Here is a 27,549-nt window from a genome sequence, read left to right on the forward strand (position 1 = left end):
CCTTCTTACCTTGGGCTGGTATTTTGTGAGTTTTACATGCCCACATGTGACCATAGCTTGCATGTCTGACCTCCACACACCCTTACAAGTAACTATTTCCGTGGGGCCCACCCTGGGGAGATGTCCCCCCAAAAGAGGCACAGGCAGACTTCCTGAAAATTACTTCTGGTCTTGGCTCCCTAGACCAAGACTGGGTGAGCATACACTTTGACCCTGTGAACTCTTCACTCCATAGAGGTAGACTGGATGTTGAAGGCCTTTCTTAATTGAATCTTAGAGTAGTATTGAAGAGAGGGTAAAGATCAAGCTTATTATATCAAGATTTAAAAAAAGTATTTTTATTGGCATAGAGTTCACATATCATGCAATAGTTCAGTCATCTTAAGAAATGCTGTACAATCATCACCACAATAATTTTTAGAACGTTTTTCTTCTTGTAGTTAGTGTTGTCAGTTTCCCTTTCTGCCCACCCTCCCCTGTCATGCGCCTAGGTAATTATTAATTCAGATACTGTCGCTATTATAAGTTTTTCTATCATGGATTTCATATACAGGGAAACATGCAAAACAAAACCAAGAAACAACAACAACAAACCTGACAACAATGACAAAATAAAACAAAAAGAAACCTCAATAGAAAAGAGGAGAAAAAAAAGATTAGGGCAAAGAATGTACAGATGTGCTTTATATAATTGATGTATGTATATGTATGGAATGTGATAAGAGTTGTATGAGCCCCTAATAAATTGTTTTAAACAAAAGAAAATGATTAGGGCAAAGAATGTACAGATGTGCTTTATACAATTGATGTATGTATATGTATGGATTGTGATAAGAGTTGTATGAGCCCCTAATAAAATGTTTAAAAAAGAAAAAGAAAAGAAAGTAGAGAATACGAAAAACTGGAACTAATTAAAAAGGGGCCAAAAGAGAGATCAACTGATAAGGTGCCACATTTTAACAATTACATCTGCCATAATCAACTTTATAATGATCACTGTCTGATAGAAAGTCATTTGGATCCCCGTACTGTGGGGCTTACATCCATGTGAAGACCCCGTAAATGGGTTTTGGGTTTACATCCATGTGAAGACCCCGTCAATGGGTTTTGGCCTCCATACCCTTCTGTAAACAGAATGTTCAGAATTTAATCTTTGGTAGCATTCCCTCCTCTGGATTTGGATTTTATTATTTATAATCCTTGGATCACACAGGTGGGTGTGCTTCCCCTATGTTGACTTGACTAACACCTCATTTAGATGGCTGTTAGTTTTAAAGCAAGCCTTTCAGACTCCAGATGCTATTCTTTCTGAGCACCAGACACCATTTGATTTCCTCATCACACTTTGCTATAGCACCAGAATCTTCAGTGATCTCTTTATGAGGCTGAGTATCAAGCCACTGGCCATGACATAAGAGCCAATTGTTTTGGATTAGGGCTAGGATTAAGTGTGAGCCCCAAATCCTTTCACATATCTATGGTTTATATATGTCCCTGGTTGATTACAATTTTTACTTTCTTTACTTCCTCCTTCCTAGGTGTCCTTCCTCATGTAATGGGGAAAAGCATTGCTTGGGTAGTGAGGATGTGTGCAGCAGACTGCCCAGATGTTCTGCTGTCCACACAGGGCTCTCAGGGCCCAGCCAGCTGAGGGTTGTAGACCACTGAATTGAAACGGGAGCTGGGATGATCAGTTCCTGCAGGAGAGAGGACCACTCTGAAGTGACTGGAGCCATTGACCAATGGGGAAAGGAAGTGAGAAACAGGCACAATTGGCTGTCATTGCTGATTTTGGCTTTTACCAAAAGTGTGTTGTCCTTAGCTTTGGTGCTCTTTCCCTGGCTTTCAGGGAACTCAGGATTCCCTCCTGTTGCGCCTTCTCTGGGATTTGCTGAGGAGTTCCTCCCACACTTGTTATCTGGTGGCCATTTACCCTTCCTTGTTCTATAACAAGACTTTTGAGTTTCACTTCTCTAAGCCACATACTTCAAGGAAACAGCAAGCAAAATTGTGATTAGTTCTTTTAGCAGCAGCAGCACGGGGCTCTTTAACAATGATGTATATCTAATGGAGTGATAAACCCAAACCAAACTCACGTCATTCGAGTCACATCAGACTCATAGTGAGCCTGTAGGACAGAGTAGAACTGCCCCAGTGGGTTTCCAAGACAATAAATATTAATGGGAGTAGCAAGCCTCATCTTTACCCTGAGGAATGAGTGGTAGTTTTGAACTGTTGAGCTTGTGTTTAGCAGCCCAATGTGTAATCGACTTTAATTTCCATATATCTTCCTATCCTCATAATTCATATAAATGAGGCTATATGATATTTGCTCTTTTGTGATTGACTTATTTTATGCAATATAATGTTTTCCAGGTTCATCCATTTTGTACATGTATTAGGACATGATATATCCTTATGGATGAGAAGTATTCAATTGTGTGTGTATATCATATTTTATTTATTCATTTAGCTGTTGCTGGACATTGAAGTTGTGTCCACCTTTTGGCTATTGGGAATAGTATGGGGTGATAGGCTTTTGAAGAAGCATAGTAAGGTTTTAGAATGTGATCCTTTGGTGTGGTGCCACAGAAACACTGAGGATTACTGTCTCGTTAGTTGGAGGCAGGGTCAAGGTCTAGCTTTCCTGGGTGCCCTTTACTGAAATCTTTATTGAATTCCCAGCCTTTTATCTCTTACCATTTCAAAGAACAGGAATTAGCTGTCCTTTATAGTCAGCCTTCCACACCAGTCCATGAAAACAAACCATCTAAGATATAAATATACCATCAAAGAGGACAAGATTTCTAAGAATATAAAAAGACGAGAGATCTTATAAGTGAATGACAAGTTTTTAACCTCTTTGCTCACTCACTAACTATCACCCTAGTACTGTGGTTAATAGCAGTCACTGCCTTTAGTCTCTAACCATCCCGGGGCAGTGTGGGAATGGAGGATAGAAAAATGAGCCTTTTAACATTTTTATGAGTTGCGTGCACTTCCATTAGAAGTGAGGATACTTTCTCCACATGCTGCTTTTTTCTTCAAAAGAAGACACGGCGTCGGGCATCGTTCATTAAGCACGTTTGAATGACCAGGACCCCTATGTGTGTAAAGGAGCCCTGGTGGTGTGTCATGGTTATACACTGGGCTGCTAACTACGAGACCATCAGTCCCAAACCACCAACCCCTCCGCAGAAGAAAGATAGGACTTTTTACTATCATAAAGATTCATAGTTTGGGAAATCCACAGGGCCAGTGCTGTTCTGTCTACTAGGGTCACCGTGACTTAGAATCGACTCAATGTCAGTGAGGTTGGTTTTTGGTTTGGACAATGTATTAGGTCCCGCACTGGTCCGTCAGTTTGTCAGCACCATGTGCTGTGGTGACTTGTGTGTCGCCGTGATGCTGGAAGCTATGTCATGGGTTTTTCAAATGTCAGCAGGGTCACTCAAAGTGAACCGGTTTCAGAGAAGCTTCCAGACTAAGAATAGACAATGAAAAAGAACTCACCTACCCGCTTTAGAGAAAGTAGCTGCGGAAAACCTTATGCATGGCGTTAACACCTCGTCAGTAACTGAAGGCCTACTGAATGGATTTATTTCTTGTGTAACTGCAGCGGAAGCAGAACATTGTCAGGGATGGTGTCAGAGGATGGGCCCCTCAGACGCGAGGGCGGTAGGAGTGGGACTGAGGAGGAAATGCTTTCGCAGAGTGGAGTTGACCCTGGTCACAGGAGCGGAGTAAAGCGTGTGGGGTGGAGCCTGCAGGGTCTTCATTTGCTGATGGACATGACTGAAGGTAAAGAGAAACAGCTGCACAAATCTACGAATGATCTGCACTTGGAATACACCAAGTATGGACCTCGGGAAATTGGAAGTTGTCAAAGATGAAATGGCAGGCGTAAAGATTGATAACCTTGGTTTTGGTGAGTTGAAATGGACTAACCAATTTTACAGGGCTATTTAAAGAGATCCGTTTGCTTTTCCAACTGAAGCTACGGTAGTTGTGACTGCCTGTTAGCCCACGGACTCAATACTCTTTAGGAAAAAAAAAGTATCAAAGATCGATCGCTACAAATTTCTTATAGCTACCATTTACCGTGCTACCAACACATCTTTAATCTATCTTTCAATCTCCTAGATGGGCGGGTTGAAAGGAAAAAAAAAATCAAAGCATATATTATATTCTGTTGACTAGCTGCTACCATTCAGGAGCCTGAGCCCCAGTATGCAGGATCTAAATAGCACATATGATTAATTGTACTATTAAAAATCTACGATGAGCTAATATTCTTTGTTCACTCTGAGGGGAGGGGAATAGTTCTCCTCAGTACCATTATGTCATTTTGGGACCAGAATGATCTGATCTTCTTTGGAAATCTGCTCTGTAGTGTCTGCCATGCACAAGATACTCCTAATCATGGCAGAGTTCTAACCGACTGATTTATGCGTTATAATTTATTGACATGTTAAGGAGTTCATTGCCAATTGAAAATCACAGAAGGAAGGCTTAGAGAAAATATTTTAGGCCTTAAGTTATGCAAGCCTCCCCTCCCACTTTGCACAAGAACACCAACATAGCTGATTTGCTAACTGTGCCTCTAACTTAGCCCTGGGTGGAGTAAAGCGAGAAAGAGCCTTCTGGAGCAGCCCACATGACTTCCACATTGGGGCTACCTATGGTCCCTCTGTTTCTTTCACTAGTACTCTAAAGATTAGTTTTGTTATTGAGATAGGGGTGTTTTCAAAGAATTGTCAGATTGCTTCAGAGATTCAGTGTTATATTATACACTTCTATTTTTCATCAAATATTTAATCCCCGAAGGAGGGTGGGTTTTTACAAATGGTTTTGAAATAATGAGAAAAAAGGCTTTATTAAACTCTTGAATGTCATAAGGCTCTCTTTAATTTGTTACTCTCACCTTATTAAGGGAATTCTAATGAGCTACTAACCTGTTGAAAATATGTATTTTTTCCCTTAATAAATGGTAGAGGGTTAAAAAAAAGAGCACAAATGGTTACATACTAGGCAACTAACCATATTTTATAGTTCACAGCATTGTGGGTATAATATGAGGGTGCTGATTTAGTTAATGTTTATTGCACCAACCTGGCCGATAAACACATGTGGGGTTAATTGAAGGCGGAGAGATAAATGACTCCATGAGCCTCGCCTGGCCTTTCTAGTTCTCTGTTTTCTTGCTCTCTGATGGTCAGACCAGGGTGCTGCCGACTTAGCCAGTTCCCTGATTCAGTTGGCAAGGCTCACTTTCTGCAAGACATCCCTGAGGAGAAGCCACATGGACATACCCTGATGCAGCACTGGGTGCTGGAGGAGCCATGTGGAGACCCCTGCCAGCGCTGAGGTGCTTACGCATTCACTGATTTGGCTTTTCTCCTGCAGTTGGCGTCATAGTGTGCATTTTGTGAGATGGAGGAGGACTTTGTGGATTGGTGTCGGACATATGGGCTAATGTTCACTTGTGGGCTTGGGCAGCACTGTTGGGGATGTTTTCTTGATGCACACTTAACCTTTATATGAAACTCTCTCTTGGAGAGAGAAACGAGAGGAACTGAAAAAAAAACAAAACTCTCTCTGATACGTATGAGTTTCTGTGGATTTGTTTCTCTAATGTACCCAGAGTAACACAGGTGCAGAGTGCAGAGAAAACTAGGTGACAATTGTGGGGAGAGGGAGGTTGACACCAAGTGACTGTAACACTTTTGTGTATTGTTTCATCAAAATTCATTATTTCTAATACAAACATACCTTTAGGTGATTATAAAAATTTTTAAATCATTTTATTGGGGGCTTGTACAATTCTTATCACAATCCATGCATCCATTCATTGTGTCAAGAACATCATCATTCTCAAAACATTTGCCTTCTACTTGAGCCCTTAATATCTGCTGCTCATTTTACCCCTCCTTCCCCACTCCCCCTTACCTCATGAACCCTTCATCATTCAGAAATTATTTTTATTTTGTCATATATTACACTGTCTGATGTCTCCCCCCGTCTTCTTCTCTGCTGTCCCTCCCCCAGGGAGGAGGCTATACATAGATTCTTGTATTCAGTTCCCCCTTTTTACCCCACATTCTATCCACCCTCCAGGCATCGCCACTCTCACCACTGGTCCTGAAGGAGTCATCTGTCCTGATTCCCTATGTTTCTAGTTTCTCTCTGTACCTGTGTACATCCTCTGGTCTAGCCAGATTTGTAAGGTAGAATTGGGATCATGATAGTGGGGGGTGGGGTGGTATTTAAGAACTAGAGGAAAGTTATATGTTTCACCATTGCTACCCTGCCTGGTTCATCTCCTCCCCACAATTGCTCAGCAAGGGGTGTCTGGTTGGCTACCATTGGGCTTTGAGTCTCCACTCTGCACTCACCCACATTTTCAATGATATGATTTTTTGTTCCTTGATACCTTATCCCTTTGACAGCTCATGGTCACACAGGCTGGTGTGTTTCTTCCATGTGGGCTTTGTTGCTTCTGAGCTATGTGGCCACTTATTTATCTTTGAGCCTTTAAGACCCCAGACACTATATCTTTTGATAGCTGGGCACCATCAGCTTTCTTCACCACATTTGCTTATGCACACGTTTGTCTTCATAGATCACATCAGGGAGGTGGGCACCCATTGATATGAATTTTAGTTCTTTCATGTCTGATAACTGGTCCCTTCTTCACTTTGTGTTCAGACAGGCTGGTGTGCTTCTTCCATGTGGGTTTTGATGCTTCTCAACTAGATGGCCGCTTGTAAAAAATTTATAATCCCCATCTACATGTATCAATATAACTACAAAGCTAAAACACTGCTAATATGCTCTCTAAAACTTCATATGCTCCTGTGGAGCCATGATAGTGCAGTGGGCTAAGCACTGGGCTGCTAATGGAAAAGTCTGTAGTTCAAACCCACAGGTGCTCTGCATGTGAAAGCTGAGGTCTCCTATAAAGAGCTATAGTCTTAGAAACTATACGGCGGTTTAATTGTAAAGGAGCAGTTCTAATCTGTCCTATAAACCCAAACCAAACTCGCTGCCATTGAGCCAATGCTGACTCACAATAACCGCCTGTGGGTTTCTGAGACTTTAACTGTTTATAGGAGTAGAAAGCCCTGTCTTTCTCTTAAGGAGCTACTGGTGGCTTGGAACTGCCAACCATATGAATCACAACCCAAAGTGTAACCACTGCACTGCCAGGTCTCCTATGTATGACTGCTCCAAGTCAGAATTGATCTGATGGAAGTGGACTAAGGCATTCCTACCAGACATGTCATTACTACAATCGTTCTTTTGTTCCAATTACAACGATGCTTTGAAACCACCTGGTTTCAGCTGCTTAAATTGCTATCACTGTTTTTATTGTCAACAATTTTGTCAATTTGTTTGTATTTTAGCTTCAGTATTGTGGTAACTAATATTTGTGGATTTATGTTAACCTTTAAAGAATGAAGTATGTCTACTCCTCATGTATTGGCATGGCTAGCTTCCACAGACCAGGCTGTTAGGCAACATTGGTGGATGACCATATCAGATCACAAAACAGAGGTGACCATATCATTACAGAACTGCCAAATCTCATCATCAGAGTGCTGCCAAATAGTATATTACATAACTGCCAAGATGATTGAGTCCGTGGGCTAGCAGAGGCAGTCACAAGTACCTTAGCTGCAGTTGGAAAAGGAAAGGGCCTTTTAAAATAGCTCTGTCACTACATACTGACCAAACACAGAAGATCATGACCCAGCCAAGTGATCCATAACTTTAATCACGACAACCATCATTACTCTTGCCCTGCACCTTGACATTCATTACTGCCAGATATATATTGCTAATGTGCAAAATAATGGGATAGTAGGTTTTTTAATGTTAAATATCAGTGTATATGAAATGTCAGATAGCAAGATAAGTGAGGAATAGATACAGAAGAGTAAGGGGAAATAATAAGAAATAAATGTTATTATATAAGAATGATCATAATTATCCAATTATATAGTTAATTATTAAAATAATGTATGTTTAATTATATTAAGCATATAATTATAAGAATGCTATATAAGAAAAATAAATAATTTATTCTGCTTAGTTACTAATTATACTGTAACTAATATTATAACTCAATGAATAAAAAATTTAAAAAGCATAATTTTTAATATTCAGATTATCTGAGAAATAATATATTTAGGCACATTATAACATCAGATGTTAATATGTGGCTCCATGAATATGCGATAAACATAGTTCTAAATTATCATGTGACTACCCTCCTATCTGTCAGTATGTAGTAATGGGGTAGCTAGGAGTTGCTGGGATGGTGCTGGAAGCTACGCTACTGGTTCATCAAATCTCATCAGTATCACCATGGTGACCGTTTTCAGCAGAGCTTCCAGACTAAGATTAGGAAGATGAAAGAGGCAGTCCATATCTAAAAATGAGCCACCGATAAGCTTAGGCATAATCTGATGTAGCGATTGAAGATGAGCCCCAAGCAATGGAAGGCACTCAAGACTGGGTCAGACCCAGCTCCTCAACACAGCACTCATCTTAATAATGCAGATGATGGAGAGGGAGCAAGGCTTTGGGACCGTTCATTGCTGTTGGGGTGTGGCTCAAAATGAGAAGAGACAACTACAAACACTTTGGAAAGTGGATGTAGAAAGTCTGAATCTAGGAAAATGGGAAGTGGCCACAAATGAAAAGAAATGTACTAACATTGGTATCCCAGATATTAATGAACCGAGATGGACAGATATTGGCCATTTTAATCAGACAATCATATGATTCACTACTCTGTGAATGACAAATTCCAAAGGAGTGCTATCACAATGAAATGGATTGATGGAGTTGGGGTAACAGTGAGCTTAAATAGAACACTTGTGAAGATGGTACAGGAACAGGGCAGTGTTTCATGCTGCTGCCCATAGGTTCACTATGATTCCAATGAGCTGGATGGCACCTAACAACATTATATGACTAAATTAATAACCAGTATTACTAATGATTCTGTGTGGTCCTGACTGGAAGTAGGTCTCTGGATGTGTAAGTTACCACACACCAAGCCCAAAGATGCTACTGATGGGTCAGCATTAGTTGGAATACACTCAATAGCATGTGGTTATGTTTTGTTTTATTTGTTTACTAGGGCATTATTTACACATATTGAAACTCACAAATTTGGTGAACCTTGGTAATTACATACAATCACCTAACCACTATCTTGATGAAGATCTCGAATAGTCGTCTCATCCCACGTAGTTTCCTTGGGTCCCCATGCTTGCTATCTTTCCCATCACTGCTAGACCTGGCCCATTATCTGCTCTTTCTGTAGCACACTGATGTAAATAGTCTTAAGTTTTCTAAGACTTCATTTGTTGACGGATTCTGAAAATATGATTTGAGTACCAGTTCTAACAAGTAATGTGTGCTTACAAAGGAATTACATCGACTGCATTATAGCTGAATACAATTCTAAGATATCAGCTCCATAAATCAGTCTGCAAAATGATGGCGTCACTGAAATAAGTACTCAGCTTTACAGAAGAGCTTTTATAGTTTCGTGGTTAGCAGAGAAGTTGGCTTGACTGTTTGTGTTCCTTTACAGCCTCCCTAATTCTGTTAGTTACTTAAACTCTCTCTGAGTTTAATCTTGAAAATCTGGATAATTCTAGTACTTGCTTCATAGAACTGTAATGAGGCTTTAGAAATCTCATATATGTAAAAAAACAATCGGAAGAATGGTCCGCACACTCAAACATAATGCCACTCAGTTCATTCTGACTGATAGAATAGAGTCAAACCTGATAGAATAGCGTCGAATTGATCTGTAGGGTTCTCAAGACTATATATCTTTACAGAAGCCAACAGCCTCATCTTTCTCCCTTGCTGCAGACTAAGAGCTTGATAAATATTTAACTTTGTTTTTCCTAGGGCAGCTGCTTTGAAAGAAGACACTCATTGACTAAATTAGGTTTGACATGTTTGCTAAAACGTGTCTGTTAGTTTGTGAAGAAAACCTACATATTTTCAGGGTACAGCTTACTTTGAACTGAGAACACAGTCATGAACAGAATGGTAGCTTAGCTTAAAATACCTTCGAGGATTAGCTTTTAATCATTGGAGTATACAGATCTCTTATTACCAACATATAAATCATTCTCTTCGATGGTTTGCAATTCATATTCCTGTCAACAGGATTATGGTTTGTAGAGCACGGTGGGTTAGCTGTAGCAATATCAATAGAAGAAATCAATGTGGCATCTTCGGTACCCCACATCCTCTACCTACTTTAATCAGAACAAGTTACCATGACCTGTTCTATAAATTACAGTTTGGTGTACATTTTTGTTTGAAAGTTTTCTATTACTAAAAATAGTGTGAAAGCCAGTAGTACAGCATATATTGCACTTATTTTAATTAATGTGGTTCTCTTAAGTTACTTCATTCAGTTTCTATGGAATTTTTACAATTTGCTGCCTTGCTGAGAGGCAAACAGGTTGCATGCCGATGTCACTTGGCAGGGCCAAACGACTGAGACTATTTCCTTATTTGCCTATTAGCGATCAAAAGGCCAGGTGTCCTGATAGCTAATTAGTCAACAAAGGCATCCTGAGATTGGTTTAAGCCTTAAAGAAACTCACTGCTCTGTTTGCTTGCAGTGTACATGTCAACAATTGTTTCCTGTGGTTGTCCTAACTTGAGTTAATATGAAGAAAGCATCTTCTACGTGAGCCCCCAGGGTATGAATTCCAAAGTAAAATTGTATAGATTGTCTCTATATTCTGATTTCTGACAGGGCACTACTAAGGCAGCCTACATTACTGTTGCTGGATAAACTTTCTAAAACATAAACTTCTCAAAAAATTAAAAAAATAAACTTACTCTGTTATCCTTTCTAACTTGGAGTTTGTGAATAGATCCTGCTGTTTCAGGTCATGGATCTATATTAGAGGGAAGATACCGATTATTCATATTCCCCTGCCCAAACCCCACTGTTTTCAATATATGTGCACCCCAGGAATATAATTAAAATTAATAATAGCCTTAGAAAAACAGAATTAGGAAGGGAAATCTGCAAAAAGTTATTATCTTCATTACCTAGTGGTGCTGTAGCAGGAATACCACAATAGATAACTTTAAAGAAAGATAAATGGGTTCGCTCACAGTTAGGAGGCTGGAGTCCAAATCCAGGGCACCTCTCCAGGTCAGGCTTTCTCTGTCATCTCTGGAGGAAGAGCTGTGACATTACACCCTGAAGAGGAATTCTAGGTCTTGCCTCTCAGCACCGGTTGTAGCACGTTGTACACCTGTGTGGCTTGTAAGGCGGGCAGAGGTGAGCTGAGTTCACGTACGCTTCACAAGCACACTGAAGCAACAAGGTTAAGGATAGGGTTACTTCAAAAGAGGTGAAGCGGGTGAGGTGGGGAAGACAGAGCGAGAGAAACACTGGAAGTTTTTAAAAGGTTCTTTTAAAAGGAGGAGTTCTCTGGCTCGGCCAATTGTCAGGCCTCTTTCTACTAAGCTCATCCTTAGGCCTCCTACACATTTTTGTCTAATTTATTTTAGGTGACAATACTAGGTTAGGATGTCTATCTCAGGCTTTAAATGTTTTAGGGTGCCCACTCAGCCTGACCTCAAAGTTGGGACACTGACTGGGCTTGTGATCCCTGGGACTGGTGATGGTTATCCTAGCCTATAGAATGTTCACTTCCTCAGCTGGCATAATATTCATTTTTCAATAAGCCGAATGGTCGTGCTCTTGGCAGGCAGAAACCCTGTCCCCTTCTTGTCAATCTCCACATCACTTGACTTCAGTCTTTCCCTAGATCTAAACTCACTGCCATTGAGTGTTGGGCAATTCATTGTGACCCTATAGGATAGGGTAGAACTGCCCTGTGGATTTCTGAGACTCTAACTTTATAGGCGTAGAAAGTCCCATTCTTCTCCTAAGGAGTGCCTGTGGTTTTAAACTTCTGACCTTGAGATTAAGAGCCCAGTTTGTAACCACTATACCACAGGGTTCCTTCCCTGGAGGTTCTCAATGTAGGGATCTTGGCTCCAATGGACATTCTACTCCAGGCTCATATCACTTCATGGTAATGGTGTCCCTTTTCCTGCTTGCTTCTCTTTTGATCTCTTGTAAAGGCACAGCCAGGAGGGAAACTTTTCTTACATTGGATCAGGGCTGGGATTTTTTTTTTTCTTTCAAAACCTACCTGCCCAGGGCTGGGATCTTAAGTGAGTTTGATGGCTTAAAAATAAATGATGCTTTTTTGTCCTAGTCCTGCTTCATTAACATAACAAACATAATTTAATCCTCTTTACCATAATCTAATTCTGCCTTATTAACTGCACCACAGGCAGATGTTAGGAATTGTAATAAATCCCAAATTGGAGGGTAATTACATCAGACCCTAACATGGAGGACAATCACCAGGTACCCGGAAGCATGGCCTAGCCAAGTTGACACATATTTATTTTTAGCACAATTCAATCCATGACAGTAATATAGCATACATTAAACATCAATAAAATTCAAAATGAAGTAATGCATTTAATTATCTGTATCACTGTCTCCCTCTAGCATGGAGATTTAAAGAATATGAATTTTCTTTCTGGGGTGGGACCAGATTGGAGTCATGATCAATCTGGCCCCATCCCAGGAAGGGGTAAAACCTCGGAAAGATAGTGCTATACCTCTAAAAATAATAAAACACGCATTTTTTGGTGAAAATATACACAATTAGACACCATTCAGCAACTTTTGCATGCATAGTCCACTGACAGTGGCTACGTACTTCAATTTGTGGCACCACCCACACTATCTCTGCCCGTATTGTTTTGCGACCTTTAACTTAGACTCTTTCGTAAAGCGCTCATCTATATTTTAGAGTTACTCTGGCACTTTTAATTCTGTATAGAAAACATTTTTAAAAGAGTGCAATACTCCAGGCTAACATGCTTTATTAAATGAGCTAAGTTGTTGTTTAGTTTAAAGATGACTCCTTGGGATAATTTGTTGTGTACAGGCAATACATTTAGGGTTCCTGGTGGCATTAGCAGGCTACACACCGAGATGCTAGCTGCAAAGTCAGCTGTTCTAACCCACCAGTTGCTCCCTTGGAGAAAGATGAGACTGTTTACTTCTGTAAAGATTTAAAGTCTCCGAAACATAAAGAGGCATTTTCACTCTGCCTTGACAGGTTGCTATGAGTTAGAATTGACTTGGTGACAGTGAGGTTTGAAAAATTGTACTCAGTCTTGATGTATCCAGTCAAGTTAGGTTTCTAGTTAGCATTTGAAGTTTTGTTTTAGTTTTCCACCTTTTGATCAGTATTCATCTATTCGGCCCATGATCAGATCGTTCAGCAAAGACAGGCAGTATCCGTTTCTCATTGTCTCATTGGTGTAGAGGCCTTCCTCGGACCTGCAGTCCGTCTCCTTTTCCGACTCTTAGCTTTTCCTTCCAATGCTCTAGAGTCCAGCTGAGTGAGCATTTATCTTTTGGGCGGCTGCTCATAAGTCTTTCAGACCCCAGACACTGTGACGCACTGAACTTGGAGGTAGAGCAGAAACTCGAAAAACAGTATGAGATAAATTTCCTGGAGAGACACAGGAAATCATGATCCTAAACTTTTGAATCAAGGAAAATCATTCCCAAAAGAACATGATTCTACCCCATCAACCACTCTGGGAGAGATATGAGGCTATCTGCTCACATAAATATTTACAGCAATGGAAAACCTAACAGGACCACTCGGAGTCATAATCAACTTGATGATGGTAATTTTTGCTGTGGTTGTTGGATTTAGACCATTAACAGCTACAGAATATTTTTTGAGGAAGGAGCTGATGTTTTTGTTACAAAGTTGTATCTTTTTCTCTACTTGTCACTGCATCCCTCTCCTTCCCTGTGCACCCCCCCCCCCCCGCCGACATATAGCTCAGTGATAGTAGTTGCAATAGTCAAGTTGTGTAACTGCTACCTTAGTCAATGCCAAGTTTCCCATCTCCATTGAAAAAATTTCAGTACTCCCCAAAGAGTAATCCCCTTCCTTAACAACTCTGCCCCACCCCCAAACCCTGGGAATCACAAGTAATTATTTTAAATAATATATATTTACATATTATTATTTTTCATGTCAGTGAGAACATAAAATATTTGTTCTTTTGAGATTAACTTACTTCCCTCAGCATAACTTTAAGATTCATTAAGTTTTTTGTAAACATGGTTTTCAGCATTTAAGCTCTAATACCATTCCCTCTGCTATAGTTTATTGTGCCAGCCTGGCTGATAAACACAAGTAGGATTAACTGAAGGGCAGAGGGATAAATGGCTTGGTGAGCCTCACCTTGGTTGTTCTGTGCCTCAATTTAAAGGGGGTACACTACCTGTGGGATGCCTAGCCTGTGGACTGTGTCGCTGTAAGTTGAGGTCCCTTTAAGCCCACATGATTGAAATGTTCATCTCTGGAGCTGGGGACTGACAGTTGATGACAGTTGGGGACCTGCCTTGCTGTTTGCTGCCTGGGTATATATAGCCCAGCTCTCTCTACAGAAGGGGACTGGTACTTAGCAGCTCTCAAAACTTGAAGGACTGCTAGTGTCTCACTGCTTTATAATTTAACTGTTAATTTCTTGTATTATCTATCTGTATATTATTTAACGGTTTATTTCTCGAATTATATATCTATCTTTATAAATATATTTATATATAATTACTAGCAATCTGGTTTTTCTCTCTAGAGAACCCTGTCCAATACACCCTCCTTTGGGTTTGGGTTTTATTATTTATGATCCTTGGATCATACAGGCCGGTGCATTTCTTCCATGTGAACTTAGTTGATACTTCACCTTGTGGCACGCCTGTGATAGCCAGGTACCATCTGATGTCTGCACCACACTTTGCTATAGCACCTATATCCTCAGGGATATTTCCTAAGGCCAAGTATGGAGTAGGGCTATGTCATAAGCACGAATTGTTCTTAGATTAGATGTAGGATAATGTGTGAGCTCAAAGTCTATATCTATGGTTTATATATACCCTTGGTTTATTTTAGAGATAGCTGTATCATTTTATTGGAGGACATTATAAATAATCCCATGGGGCATAAGGTAATTCTATTGATAGTATCAGTAGTTTAGCTAGTAGTATAGAATTTAGAACATGTGGAGAAAAGGACATTATACATGTATAGGGCAGCTTTTTAAGCCACAGTATGTCAATTGTTGTTTTGTAAAGATTAAATACTTAACTGACTGGACAATATTAATACAACAAATGAGGGCTGGAGAGAGGGAAATATGTTCATTAACACTCACAAAGGCAGAATTATGCCTGCTAGACTAACACATGGCATAAAAACGTCAAAGAGAACTTGAAAATAACAAATTGGTGGTAGTCCTGGGCAACCATATATTGAGCTTCCTCAAAGGAAGATATCCAAACTGAAGTCCAGTGATTACCAATTCCACAATTGATGGGGGAGGGGTCACCTGCTACGTCTTACACTATGGTGTTTCAGCTGTATGTCCAAGTGAACAGTTCCCATCTTTATACCTGTTCCAGGTGGATTGAAGGTAAAGTTTAATTTACTAAGTGGGGTTTCAGCATCAGCTCCTTCTGCTACGACTTGTGAAGGGTGGTGTGCACTTCAAAAGGGCGGAGTCTAAAGTCCCAGATGTCTGTAGTATGTGGCCCGGGTCATCAAGATCTGTACAGAAATTAGGTAAAAGTATCCAATTAGAAACATGATATCTGGTATATTCTCTCCTTGGGGTCAATATAAGGAATGCTAAGGGTTTTTCCTGTTGATTTGAGGTAACTGTAGAATAATGTTATATGGCTGGAACTGATTGATTTTCTCCCTCTCCCCCCATCCTGACAAACTAGCTCTAAGGGAGGTGAGACTCCTCTCTTGAAGGGGTGGTACATGATTCATGGACGCCAGGACGCCTTACTATTTGGGGTGACCAGATTGATAGGATACATGAACTGAGAATGGAAGTCTGCTTTTGTTGGTGTTTAACTTTATAGGAGTGGGCTGATATTATATTTGTCCTTTGGTGATTGACTAAATTCGCTCAGCATAATGTTTCACAGATCTATCCATGTCATGAGGTGTTTTGTGTTTTCACTGGTTTTTAAGAGATGCATACTATTCCATTGGTGTATGTCCAGATTCTCTTTAGCCATTCTTCTGTGGATGGGCACTTGGGCTCTTTCCAGGTTCTCGCTAGTCTGAACGGTGCTACAATGAACACAGCAGAATTATTGCTGGGTCGTGTGGTATTTCCTTTCTCAGTTGTTTTAGGAAGCACCGTTTTCCACAATGGCTGCACCTGCTTACAGTATATGAGTCCCAATCTCCGTACACCCTCTCCAGCACTTGTTGTTCTCTTATGTTTGCTTTCTCCTATGGTGAGTGAGTATCAGCATGCACATGTCTGTTCACGTCTCTACTCTCAGGTCCCCAGAATATAGTCCTTAGTGTGTTATTCCTGGTTTACGTGGTAGCACTACTTCTACTTGCTCTTGAGGAGTCACCATTACTGTTGTTTGTTGTTATTTTTCAAATGTGAATTGTATAAACATTTGCAGAGAACATTGCCTTTTCATTAAACAATCCCTACACAGTTTGACTTGTGACTGATTGCAACCCCCCAAACGTAGCAGCAGTTTTCCTGCTTCTTACCCGTGTGTCCCATTTCCACAGTCTTCTTTCCTCTCACTTCCTGTCTTTGCGCTAATCCCCAGGAAATCACTGCCACTCTGATCTGTGTGATGAATTGTTTTAAGCAGTTAAGTAAGAGTACTGTACTGACATTTTGGTCAGAACATTTGAGTATTATAAGTGGACTCACTATATATCTATCTTCATTTAAAATTATTAATTAGGTTAACCAACTCCCATAACTGTCCAGGGAAAATGCATTTCTACCCACAGAGAGTCTTAAGCTTGGAGAATTCACATCAACAAGTCAAAACGTGTGCTGCTCCTCAAACCAGAGCAAGAATCGCTATAGACCTGACTTTGACATCCTCGAGTCTTCCTCTTTTCTACATCCCGCTGTCTTGGTTCTTCTCCTGGCTGTCTTGCATCCTCTGCCAGCACACCATGAACTTACTGATTGCCATTCAGCCAATATCTTAGAATTTCTTTGCAGCATTCCAAATATTTTTTTCTATTATTTCACTGAGGGAATTGATTTCTGTCAGCAAGTGACCCCAGAATTCAGAACAATCTAGTGCCACATGTCCTTCATCAACTTCCTTCTCTTCCATTTGAGTTGCGCTCACCTAGATTGAGAAACTCTCCTTTATTGAAAGTAGGTCTAAAGTGTGTACAACTTGACTTTGAATGTATCTTCACCAGGTTCAGATTATTTTTATTGAAGAGAGTTTGCTTATACCCAGAAGTCACAAAGTGGTGGTGATAAAAACACCCACAGTTCTTACAGTTGAAGAACAATAACAGTAAATTGGGAACTAGCCACTGATATTTTGCAGCCTCTCCTATAACGTATTTTCCTGGGATACATGTACCTCCAGATATTCCAGAAAACAGGACCATTCGCATTTTGTCATTTTAGCAAGAAACCACTCCTATGACATTTTGTACTTTTCTGAGCTCCTGTCTAAAAAGAAAGGGGGCCTGGGTGGGGTACTAGTTACGCATTTGACTGCCAACTGCAAGGTCGGCAGTTGGAAACAACCAGTTGCCTCTGAGATAGGTGGGGCTTTCTACTTGTGCAGAGTAACAGTCTTGGAAGCTCAGAGGGACAGTTCTTCTCTGTCGCAGAAGGTTACTATGCGCTGGAATCAACTCAATGGCAGTGAGCTTGGTTTGATTTAGTTTACAAACAATCTCTTTATAGTCTAAATTCCCACTAGGTCACCAATAGAGATTTGGAGGATGAATTAATGAATGATTAAATGAAGATTAAAATCATTTATTTGAATGATTAGATAAAGCAAATCTACCTCTGATTTCTTACAGTTTTTTTAATCATCAACTAAATTGTACAAAATTCTAATACTGTATCAGCTATATAGGTTGGGTATTAGATAACTTATTTATAAATAACTTTGTTTCAGATATTTTTTTGTCTCATAAAATAAGAGAAGGCATATTCAGTCACTTTCTTAACCAATTCCCCTTTAAATTGATGTTAAAATTTCACCTGTATCATAGGCTTGAGTCCCTAAAAAATCTAAGACAATATTATATATTTTATGCCTTTTTTGCTCTTGTTGGTGGCTTGCTTTTCCCTTCCAAATACCAGGCTCACGCATTAAGAAGTAGGGACTCAGGAAATGAGAGCTGTGGGAACTGTGGCAATGTCTTCCTGATTCTGTGAAAAAATGTCTTGTAATAGATTACGCATTTTCATCAATGACTTAGAAAAAATTAAATGAAATTTTGAATTCATGAAATATTTGACAACCTAAGCTTTCAGAATTATTAACAGGAAAAAATTGTGTATATATTTTTAGTCTTATTTTAAAGATTATGCTTGTCACAAAAAATGCTAATTCCAAAGATTATAGAAGCAAGAGGGTCAAGCTCACATCTATCTGCTGCTTTTTCAGTACTTGCTTACATTTATCTTTCATTCCCCTTCTCTCTCTTTTAAAAGATAGTTCATATTTCTTATATATATAATTTTATTGGAACTCCTGTTAAGGGTTTTTGTCCATTTCCTCACAGGATTGACTGTTTTCTTCCTTTTGCATGCTCGTAGGGTATTGTAGATTTTAGTAATAAACCCTTTGTCTGTTGTGTCACTTTAAAAAATTCCCTCCCAGTCTGTAGGTTCTTGTGTTACTCTCATGGTGAAGACTTTTGACACACACAGGTGTTTTATCCTTAGCCTATCCCAATTGTTGATTTCAGCATCATCTGTGTGCGTACCCATCTCTATTACAGTTAGCCTAGGTATTCCCTGCACCATGGTTCTTAGGTTTGTCCCGATTCTTTCGTTGATGGCTCTGATTGTAGTTTTACTTCCAGGTCTGTGATCCACCTTGAGTTTGTTCTTGTGCATGGTGTGAGGTAAGGGTCTTGTTTCGTCTATCTACAGGTGGATATCCATTGTTTCCAGCACCACTTTCCATTAGTAAGAGAATCTGTCATTATTCCAGTACCATTCTGTTTAGACTACTGTGGCTATATAGTAGGTGTTAAAGTCAGGTAAGGCAAGTCCTCTGACTTTGCCTTCATCTTGAGTAGTTCTCTGCTAATTCTGGGCTTCTTCCCTCTCCATATGAAATTGGTGGTCAGTTTCCAAATTCTTTGAGGATTATTGGTATTTGAATAGGGATAGTTTTAAACTTCGATAGCACCTTGGGCAAGATTGACATCTTCACTTTATTGAGTATTCTGACCCATGAACCTGGGGTATTCTTCCAGTTTGGGAGGTTGTTTTTGGTTTCGTGTAGTAGGGTTCTGTAATTTTCCTTGTATGTCTTTTTGTTGTTGTTGTTGTTGGCTATATCCCTAGATATTTCAGTTTGTTCTTGGCTATTGTGGAGGGAACTACCTTCTTGATCTCCTATTCCATGGTCTTGTCTGATGCATATAGCAAACCATTAGACGTCTGTTTGTTGCTCTTGTATCCATCACTCTTCCGTATTCCTCTATCACTGCCATTACTCCTGTTGTCGAGTGTTTGGGATTTTCAATGTATAAAATCATGTGTCTGCAAATAGGGATACTTTCACCTCCTCTTCTCCCAGACAGATCCTTCACTGCCTTATGTTTGTAGCTAGGACCTCCAGTACAATGCTGAAAAGAAGTGGGGCCAAGGAACATCCATGTCTGGTCTTTTTCAGTGGGATTGGTTTTGTGTTTGTGAGGCTGGCTATTGGCTTTTTGTAAATAGTTTTTATTAACTTGAGGAATTTTCTTTCCATTCATATCTTCTTGAATGTCTTAATTAGAAATGGGCATTGAATGTTGTCAAATGCATTTTCTGTGTCTATTGATAGCATGTGATTTTCTCTTTTCTTATCAATGTGGTGATAATTTTGATGGACTTTTGATGTTAAACCATCCCTGAATCCCTAGAATGATTCCCATCTGATCATCATGGATGATATATTTTATATACTTTTGTATTCTATTGGCGAATATTTTATAACATTTTTTGCATCTATCTTCATTAAATATTTCTCTGTAGTTCTCTATTTCTGTGGGATTTTTTTTGCCCTTTTGGGTATTAAAGTTATACTTGTTCATACAATGAGTTCAGGAATTTTCCATTGTTTTCTATTCTCTGGATTAATTTATGGAGGATTGGTGTCAGCTCTTCCCTGATTGCTTGGTAGAATTCTCTCATGAAGCTGTTTCATCCGGGAGTCTTTTTTTTGTTGGTAGATTTTTTGATAAACATTTATTTTTTCTTTTGCTATGGGTACATTGAGGTTCTTGACCTCTTTCTGGGATAATCTAGGGAGTGATTGTGTTTCCAAGTATTTGTCCATGTCTTCCATGTTGTTGAATTCATTGAATACAGACTTTCATAGTATTTTGTGATTATCCTTTTAATTTTGTTGGGGTCTGTTGTGATTTCCCCTGTTTGATCTCTTATCTTGGCTATTGATGTTTGCTCCTTCCTTTCCTTGGTTAGGCTTGCAGTGGTCTGTTGATTCTATTGATTTCAAAGAAACAGCTTTTTTCTGCATTTTCTCTTGTCTTCCCACTTGTTTAACTCTTCCCTGATTTTTATTATTTCTTTTCTTTTGATATTGGAGGGGTTTTGACTCTGTTCTAGTTGCTAGAGGTTTTTTCATAGTGCATCAGTCATAAGTCTCACTTCCTTTTTATATGTACATTAATCACTACCAAACTTCCTTTAATAACTGCTTTTGCTATATGCTATAGGTTTTGGTATCTTGTATTCTCATTCTCATTAGTTTCTAGAAACTTCCTAATTTCTTTTCTAATCTCGGCCTAATTTCCTTTCTAATCTTCTTTCTAATTTCTGTAATCCATTTGTGTCACAGAAGATCATTATTTATCCTCCAGTTGTTTGCCCTTGTTTTTCTGCTCATCCTTTTGTTGATCTTCAGCTTTATGGTGTGGTGGTCTGAGAGGTACATCTGAGTGTTCTGGATGTGTTTGAATTTACTCAGGCTCAACTTATGTCCCAGCATGTGGTCTGGTTTTGAAAATGAGTCATGTGCACTTGAAAAGAATGTGAATTTTGTTGCATTTGGATGGAGAACTCTACAAATATCTATAAGATCCATTTGCCTAATTGTAGTGTTTAGCTCTGTTGCCTTCTTGTTGAGCTTTATTCCCAGTGATCTTTCTCTGATAGTGGTATATTAAAATCACCTACTGATTGCTAAGTCTGTGATATTTTTTCATCTTTTGAATAGCTTGTTTGATGACTTTCACGGGGCTCTTATTAGTCATGTATATATTTATTATGCTCACTGATTTCTGGTATCCTGCTCCTTTGAGCATTATATAGTACCTGTCCTTGTCTCTTGTTATGTTTTGCACCTTGAGGTCAATTTTTTGGGGGATCAGGATTTCAATCCCTGCTTTTTTAACTTGCCATTTTGCCTGGTATATTTTACACTAGCCTGTGAGCTTAAGATGTATCTCTTGAAGGCTACAGATCAATGGGTTATGCTTTCTGAGTCAGTCTGCTAACCTTTGTCTTTTAAAAGGTGAGTTCAGGCTGTTGACATTCAGAGTTATTATCACCATCTATGGATTCATTGCTCTCATCTTGTACCTTTTGTGTTGGGTGTTTTCCTATCTCCCTTCATATCAATGTGTTGTGCTCATGTGGGGGGCTTCTACCTTGCTTTCCTTTCCCTTTGATACAATGTTATCTTGGTAATTATTTTCAGTGCTTTGACTTCTGGATGGAGTGACATTATATGGTCTTTTCCCTGCTTGTGCTTTGTGGATGTTACTCTTCTGACCACAATGAGTTGGCCAGGATTTTCCATCTTCTTCCTTCTCTTTTGTGATAGAGATATAAAGAAGAATAGCGAGTATAAACTTGCTGAAGTGAGTTTACTAGAATTTATTCAAAATTTCTGTGAAAAAATTAAGCAAATTACATAATCCAGGATTAGTGGATTTTATAGTTATCTAAATTAGGACTTGAAGTCCTTGGGTAATGCAGTTGGTCAATTAACTAAACCAGAGGTCCTCAAACTTTTTAAATAGGGGGCCAGTTCACTGTCCCTCAGGCCCATTGGAGGGCCAGACTATAGTTTAAAAAAACAAAACAAAAAACTATGAACAAATTCCTATACACACTGCACATATCTTATTTTGAAGTAAATAAACAAATGGGGCAAAACACCCAGTGGGCTGGATAAATGTCCTTGGCGGGCTGCATGTGTCCCACGGGCCATAGTTTGAGGACCTCTGAACTAGACTATTAACCAAAAGATTAAAGGGCCACTCAGAAGCACTTCAGAAGAAAGGCCTGGCAATCTACTTCTAAAAAAATCAGATATTGAAAACTGCTCTAACACACATGGGGTCATAGCTGTAACTCATCAATAATTCAATGACAAATGGCTTTATAAGTTAGAATTGAATTATTTTGAGCTTAGAGTCTATTTTTATTGACTCTTTTTAGTTGTTTTCTTTTCCTGCCTGAAGCTTATGTTTCTACTGGTGAGCAATTGTTCTATTGCTCCTTTGTGCTAACCACTGAGTATCTTAAGTGTTCTATATCCTTGCTATTCTATATCCTTGCTCTATCCTTGGTCTATGGGCTGGTAGCATTTGCAATCCTGGGTGCTTATTAGAAATCAGAAGCTGAGCCACCTCAGAATGACTGAATCAGATCTGAATTCTCAGTTGTCTAAGATATTTCTAATTTCTATCTAATCTATTACAAACAGTGCAGCAGCACTTTCCAAAAACTCTTCATCTCCGACTCCTCATGGCTCCCACGGTGACGCTTATTTTCCTCTTTCCCTTCTGAGAGTTTACTTTCTGTAGTGGGTGTTCCGAGACTTCAGTCCTAGTCTCTTGTTATTCTTTGTCCTTTATCTTCAGGGATATCCCCCACTCTAAGTTTCAACCCAGCACCATTATGCAAATATCTACAGAATCCCTCATCTTGCTCTAAACATTCACTACCAATTTAATTATATGTCCATTATAGTAGCAAAAATAGACTTTTTTTAATGGACTGTATCCCCCTCAAACCTGTTTTCTGATTCATCTTCTCTTCCCTTGGCTTTCTGTGAAGCTCTTGGACATCACTACTGGGTTGTTGCTCACGGCAGCTGCCCGATATTCTCTTTAAAGTGAGTTTTAATTATACATATTCCATACATATCAGACATATAATGTAGTCATCTGCTCACAACTCAGATTATATTACTATTAACACTTCTGTATTTTCTCTATAAACAAATACATAGCACTGTCATGGGTAAGTCACCATCTCTATCTTTGTCCTCTGTCTTTCAGGCATAATCGTGCCCTCATTAGCATACTGTTGCAACTCTCCTGTCATTTGGTCCTCTGAGATTCACTTTTCCCTGGAATTGCACAATGTACTCAAATACAACATATTTGATTACCTGTCTGGAAAACAGTACCCTGGGCAGACCATCCTTTCAGGAAGGTGGTTACAGGAACACTAACGTAAATCTTTGATTGCCAGTAACCTATCTGGGTTGTCTCTTCCTCCTATCAATAAGTGTGCACTCTGGGAATGGTAATAAATGTTAGTATTGACTTCAGTAGGCATTATTATGGAAGGAAATCTATTTCCCAGTACTGCATTAGTTGCACATCAAAGAGGATCACTTTGGCACTATCTTTCCTCAGCCATTTGGTAAGTGGAGAGCTCCCTGGTCACAGTGACGATTCCTACTTGTGGTGGTATCGAACGATGACTGCCAATGTTTTCTTTTTAATTCTTTCAGCCTCCGGGAAAAGATAAAATCCCTCAGCCTGTCCCTCAAAGAAATCACTGTTAAGGTAAGTACCTTTATACTCCCATCTAAAAAATATGTCTTGAATACTTTCTTTTGAAATTTCCTGCCTCCATAACAGAATGCCCGGCCCCTGGATGAAATATCAACATTGTAAATCCAGGTCCAAGGGTAGCACCCAGTGCTGTGCTTGACACTTGTGATTACCCCAGAAATAGATTCATTTGTTTAGCCTTTGCTTCAGAAAGAGCTGTCAAATATAGGAACTGGGAAGGAAATAATGCTGTGCACACTTGAATGCCTTTGTTTAAAGTATTTTCAGGATGATGCAATTATAAGAAATGAAGTCATTTTCCTCCCAGGAGACAAGGGTTCAAGTTCCTCACAATTAAATAAGTGGGGTACAATGCGATTACTTTTGTTTTAAAATGTTTTTTATTTTTAGTTGAGAAAGGTCTTCCTTATTTTATCTGTCATTCTTATTCCCACATAGGACAATATTTGTTTTGTTTTTTTAAACATTTTATTAGGGGCTCATACAACTCTTATCACAATCCATGCATATATTTTTTATAGAGATATGGCACATCTTCATTATTCTCTGACAGCACATAGTCAATGTCTTGGTCAATTAGAACAATCTCAGTTAATGAGGCATAATTCCTTCTCTCTAGAGCAGTGGTTCTCAACCTTTCTAATTCCGTGACCCTTTAATACAATTCCTCATTAAAGGGTGAGGTGACTCCAAACCATAAAATTATTTTTGTTGCTACTTCATAACTGTAATTTTGCTACTGTTATGAATTGGGCAACCCCTGTGAAAGGGTCGTTCGGCCCCCAAAAGGGTCATGACCCACAGGTTGAGAACTACTGCTCTAGAGGTAGTTAACTTATGCTGAATTAGTGGTACCTGTAAAGAAGGGTCACTTACTCTGCATTATTGCATCTACAATAAACTTTTTTGTACATGAATTATTAATTACCTGGGCGAATCCTGGGGACCAAGACAAGTTAGTCTTGGCTATCTAGTGCTGCTATAACAGAAATATCACAAGTGGATGACTTCAACAAGCTGAAATGTATTTTCTCACTATTAGGAGGCTAGGAGTCCATACCCAGGGCAAGGCTTTCTTTCTTTGTAACCCAAGGGGAAAGCTTCTTGCCTGCTTTCGTCATCTATGGACCCAGCAGTCCTCAAAGATGTTCACATTTCTTGGCCTCAATCTTCCCCTGGGCCCAGCAATATCTCAGTGTCCAGGTCCAGGGTCACGTTGTCCTCCTGGCTCTTCTTTCTTGGTGGTGGTCGGTCCTTCTGATATCTATTCAGGTCTCTTTAATTGTTCCTCATTCAAAGTGAAAGGTATAGGTCAGCCCCAAGGAAGCTCCCCTCACATTAGAGCAGAGCTGTGATAGGATTAGAGGTATTGCCCCAAAGGTCAATACTACCTTATAGTCAAAGGTTTGCTAAAGGCTCCAAGAATTGACCAAATCGAGGATGAAATTTTTTAACAAGCTGATGTGACACTGGAAGTACTCAATAGTCTATGGCAAAAAAATTTGTAAGACAGCTACGTGGATAGCCAACTGGGAGAGATTAATATTTTCGCTTATTCCAAAGAAAGTTGACCTCATACAAGGCTAAATTATCAAAGAATATTTTTAATATCACCTGCATGTAAAATTTTGCTGAAGATAATTTTTAAGTGTTTGTAGCAGTATATCCACAGAGAGCTGCCAGAAAGTCAAGTTGGATTCAGGAATGGCACTGCTGACACCAGAGGGCTCTTGACTGAAAGCAGAGAACACCAGAAAGATGTTTTCCATTTTAAAAAAATTATTGACTGTGTGGATCATAACAAAATGTATAGATAATATTGCAAAGAATGGGAATTCCAGATTAGAAAGCACAGAATTCTGCTCCTGCAGAAACTGCATAGATCAATTGCATAGGCAATGCTTCAAACAAAACCAGAGAACGAACACACACACACACACACACACACACACACACACACTGCTACTGAGTTGATTCTGACTCCTAGCAACCTCATAGGAGAGAGTGGAATGGCCCCGTGTGGGTGTCTGAGACTGTGACTCTAGGGGAGTGGAGAGTCTCATCTTCTTTAGAGGAGCCTCCAGCGGTTTCAAATTGCTGACCTTGTGGTCAGCTTTCAACTCCTAGCCCACTGTGTCACCAGGGTGCTGTCTCTTTTTAAGGGAATACTGCATGCTTTTAAATCAGGGAAAGTTGTTCATCTGGGTTGTATCCTTTCACTATATTTACTCAAACAGTATACTGAGTAAATAGTCTGAGAAATTGATTAATTAAAATACATTTTCTTGCAATTGGGTGGAATTTTACAGAGCAGATAATCCATTTTGCATTCAACAATCCCTACACATTTGGTCTTATTTCATTTATTGAAATGCCCTCAGTGTACCATCAGTTATTCCACTTTCTCCCTTTGTTTCCAGTCTCCCCATCTTCCTAACGCTTTAACATTTTGTCCAGGGGTAAATTATTTCCTATTGATCATACTTGTTATTCTTTTCTTCATTCTTTTTTATTACCTTTTCAAAATTTAAAATTATTGTGTATATAACAAAACCCCTCTTACTTATCAGTTGCTATCCTTTTATTTATTGATACATTTCCACTCTTGTTATTTAATTATAGATCCAGACTCTTTGATCTTCGTTGCCTTTTGATTTTGCATGAACACATGATAATTCATGGTTATTTCTCTCCCTCTAGATGTGTATGAGGGACAGACTCTGCAGGACGCTGAGGAAGAAAGTTAGCGACATCGAAGTCCAGCTACCAGCCTTGCTTGAAGCCAAAATGCTTGCCATATCAGGTAACTAGGAATAGAGAAAACACTAAAATAGCTGGACTAAAATCAGCCTCTATTCTAATGATATTTTGTCCTTGATTAACATTATACCACTAACTTAGGTCATATTCAAACATTTCAAAAACTTTACTGTGGTATATAGATGGAATAGATGGGTAACATTATTTCCTTAATCTAAAAGAATGATCTTAGGTTCTATATTTTGGATTTCCCTTTCTCTTTAAGAATTTAGAGAATAGATTTACTTCATGTGCTAAACAATTCTAGCATATATTTAAAAGGCATTATGTATGTATAGATGCTCAGTGAGGATTATTAGATATTGTCACTTATTATGATACCACGAGACAAGGCCACATGCTCAATTTAACAATATAGCACAGAAGATAGGGCATTCCCACAGGTCATAGTCCCTCTTTAAACTAGGAGCCATCAAGGGACATATTTTTCTATTAATTAGGATGTTGAAAAAAAGAGTTTCTAAAAGTAGTATTTTAACTTTTCATTCGAATAGTGCTTTTAAATATTTCTCTGCATTTATTTTATTTAATTTTCACAATAGCAGTCTTAAGAAAGTGGGGAAAATACGGGGATCCCAGTGAACAGATGGGGATGTTGGTGATCTATGATCTGGCATCGGTTATGTTTATTCTGTATCTAAGTGGGGGACTTTAGGCCAGGTCATAACAGGACTTTTAGCCCAGTTATGTAATGAAGTGGCTTAGCGACGTGTGATTATGTTTTGGGCTGTTAAATGCA

The 27,549-nt window shown here is 39.2% G+C and overlaps 1 protein-coding gene across 1 annotated transcript in view; it reads left to right on the forward strand.

Moving 5' to 3' along the window:
• DISC1 (DISC1 scaffold protein) overlaps nt 1–27,549 on the forward strand; it is a 415,073-nt gene that overhangs the window by 88,077 nt on the left and 299,447 nt on the right. Inside the window, 2 exon segments of the mRNA XM_075542777.1 lie at nt 23,927–23,981; nt 26,691–26,793. Of these exon segments, the coding sequence (XP_075398892.1) occupies nt 23,927–23,981; nt 26,691–26,793 (158 nt within the window).

Source organism: Tenrec ecaudatus, chromosome 1 (genome assembly GCF_050624435.1).
Source record: "Tenrec ecaudatus isolate mTenEca1 chromosome 1, mTenEca1.hap1, whole genome shotgun sequence".
Lineage (NCBI taxonomy): Eukaryota > Metazoa > Chordata > Mammalia > Afrosoricida > Tenrecidae > Tenrec > Tenrec ecaudatus.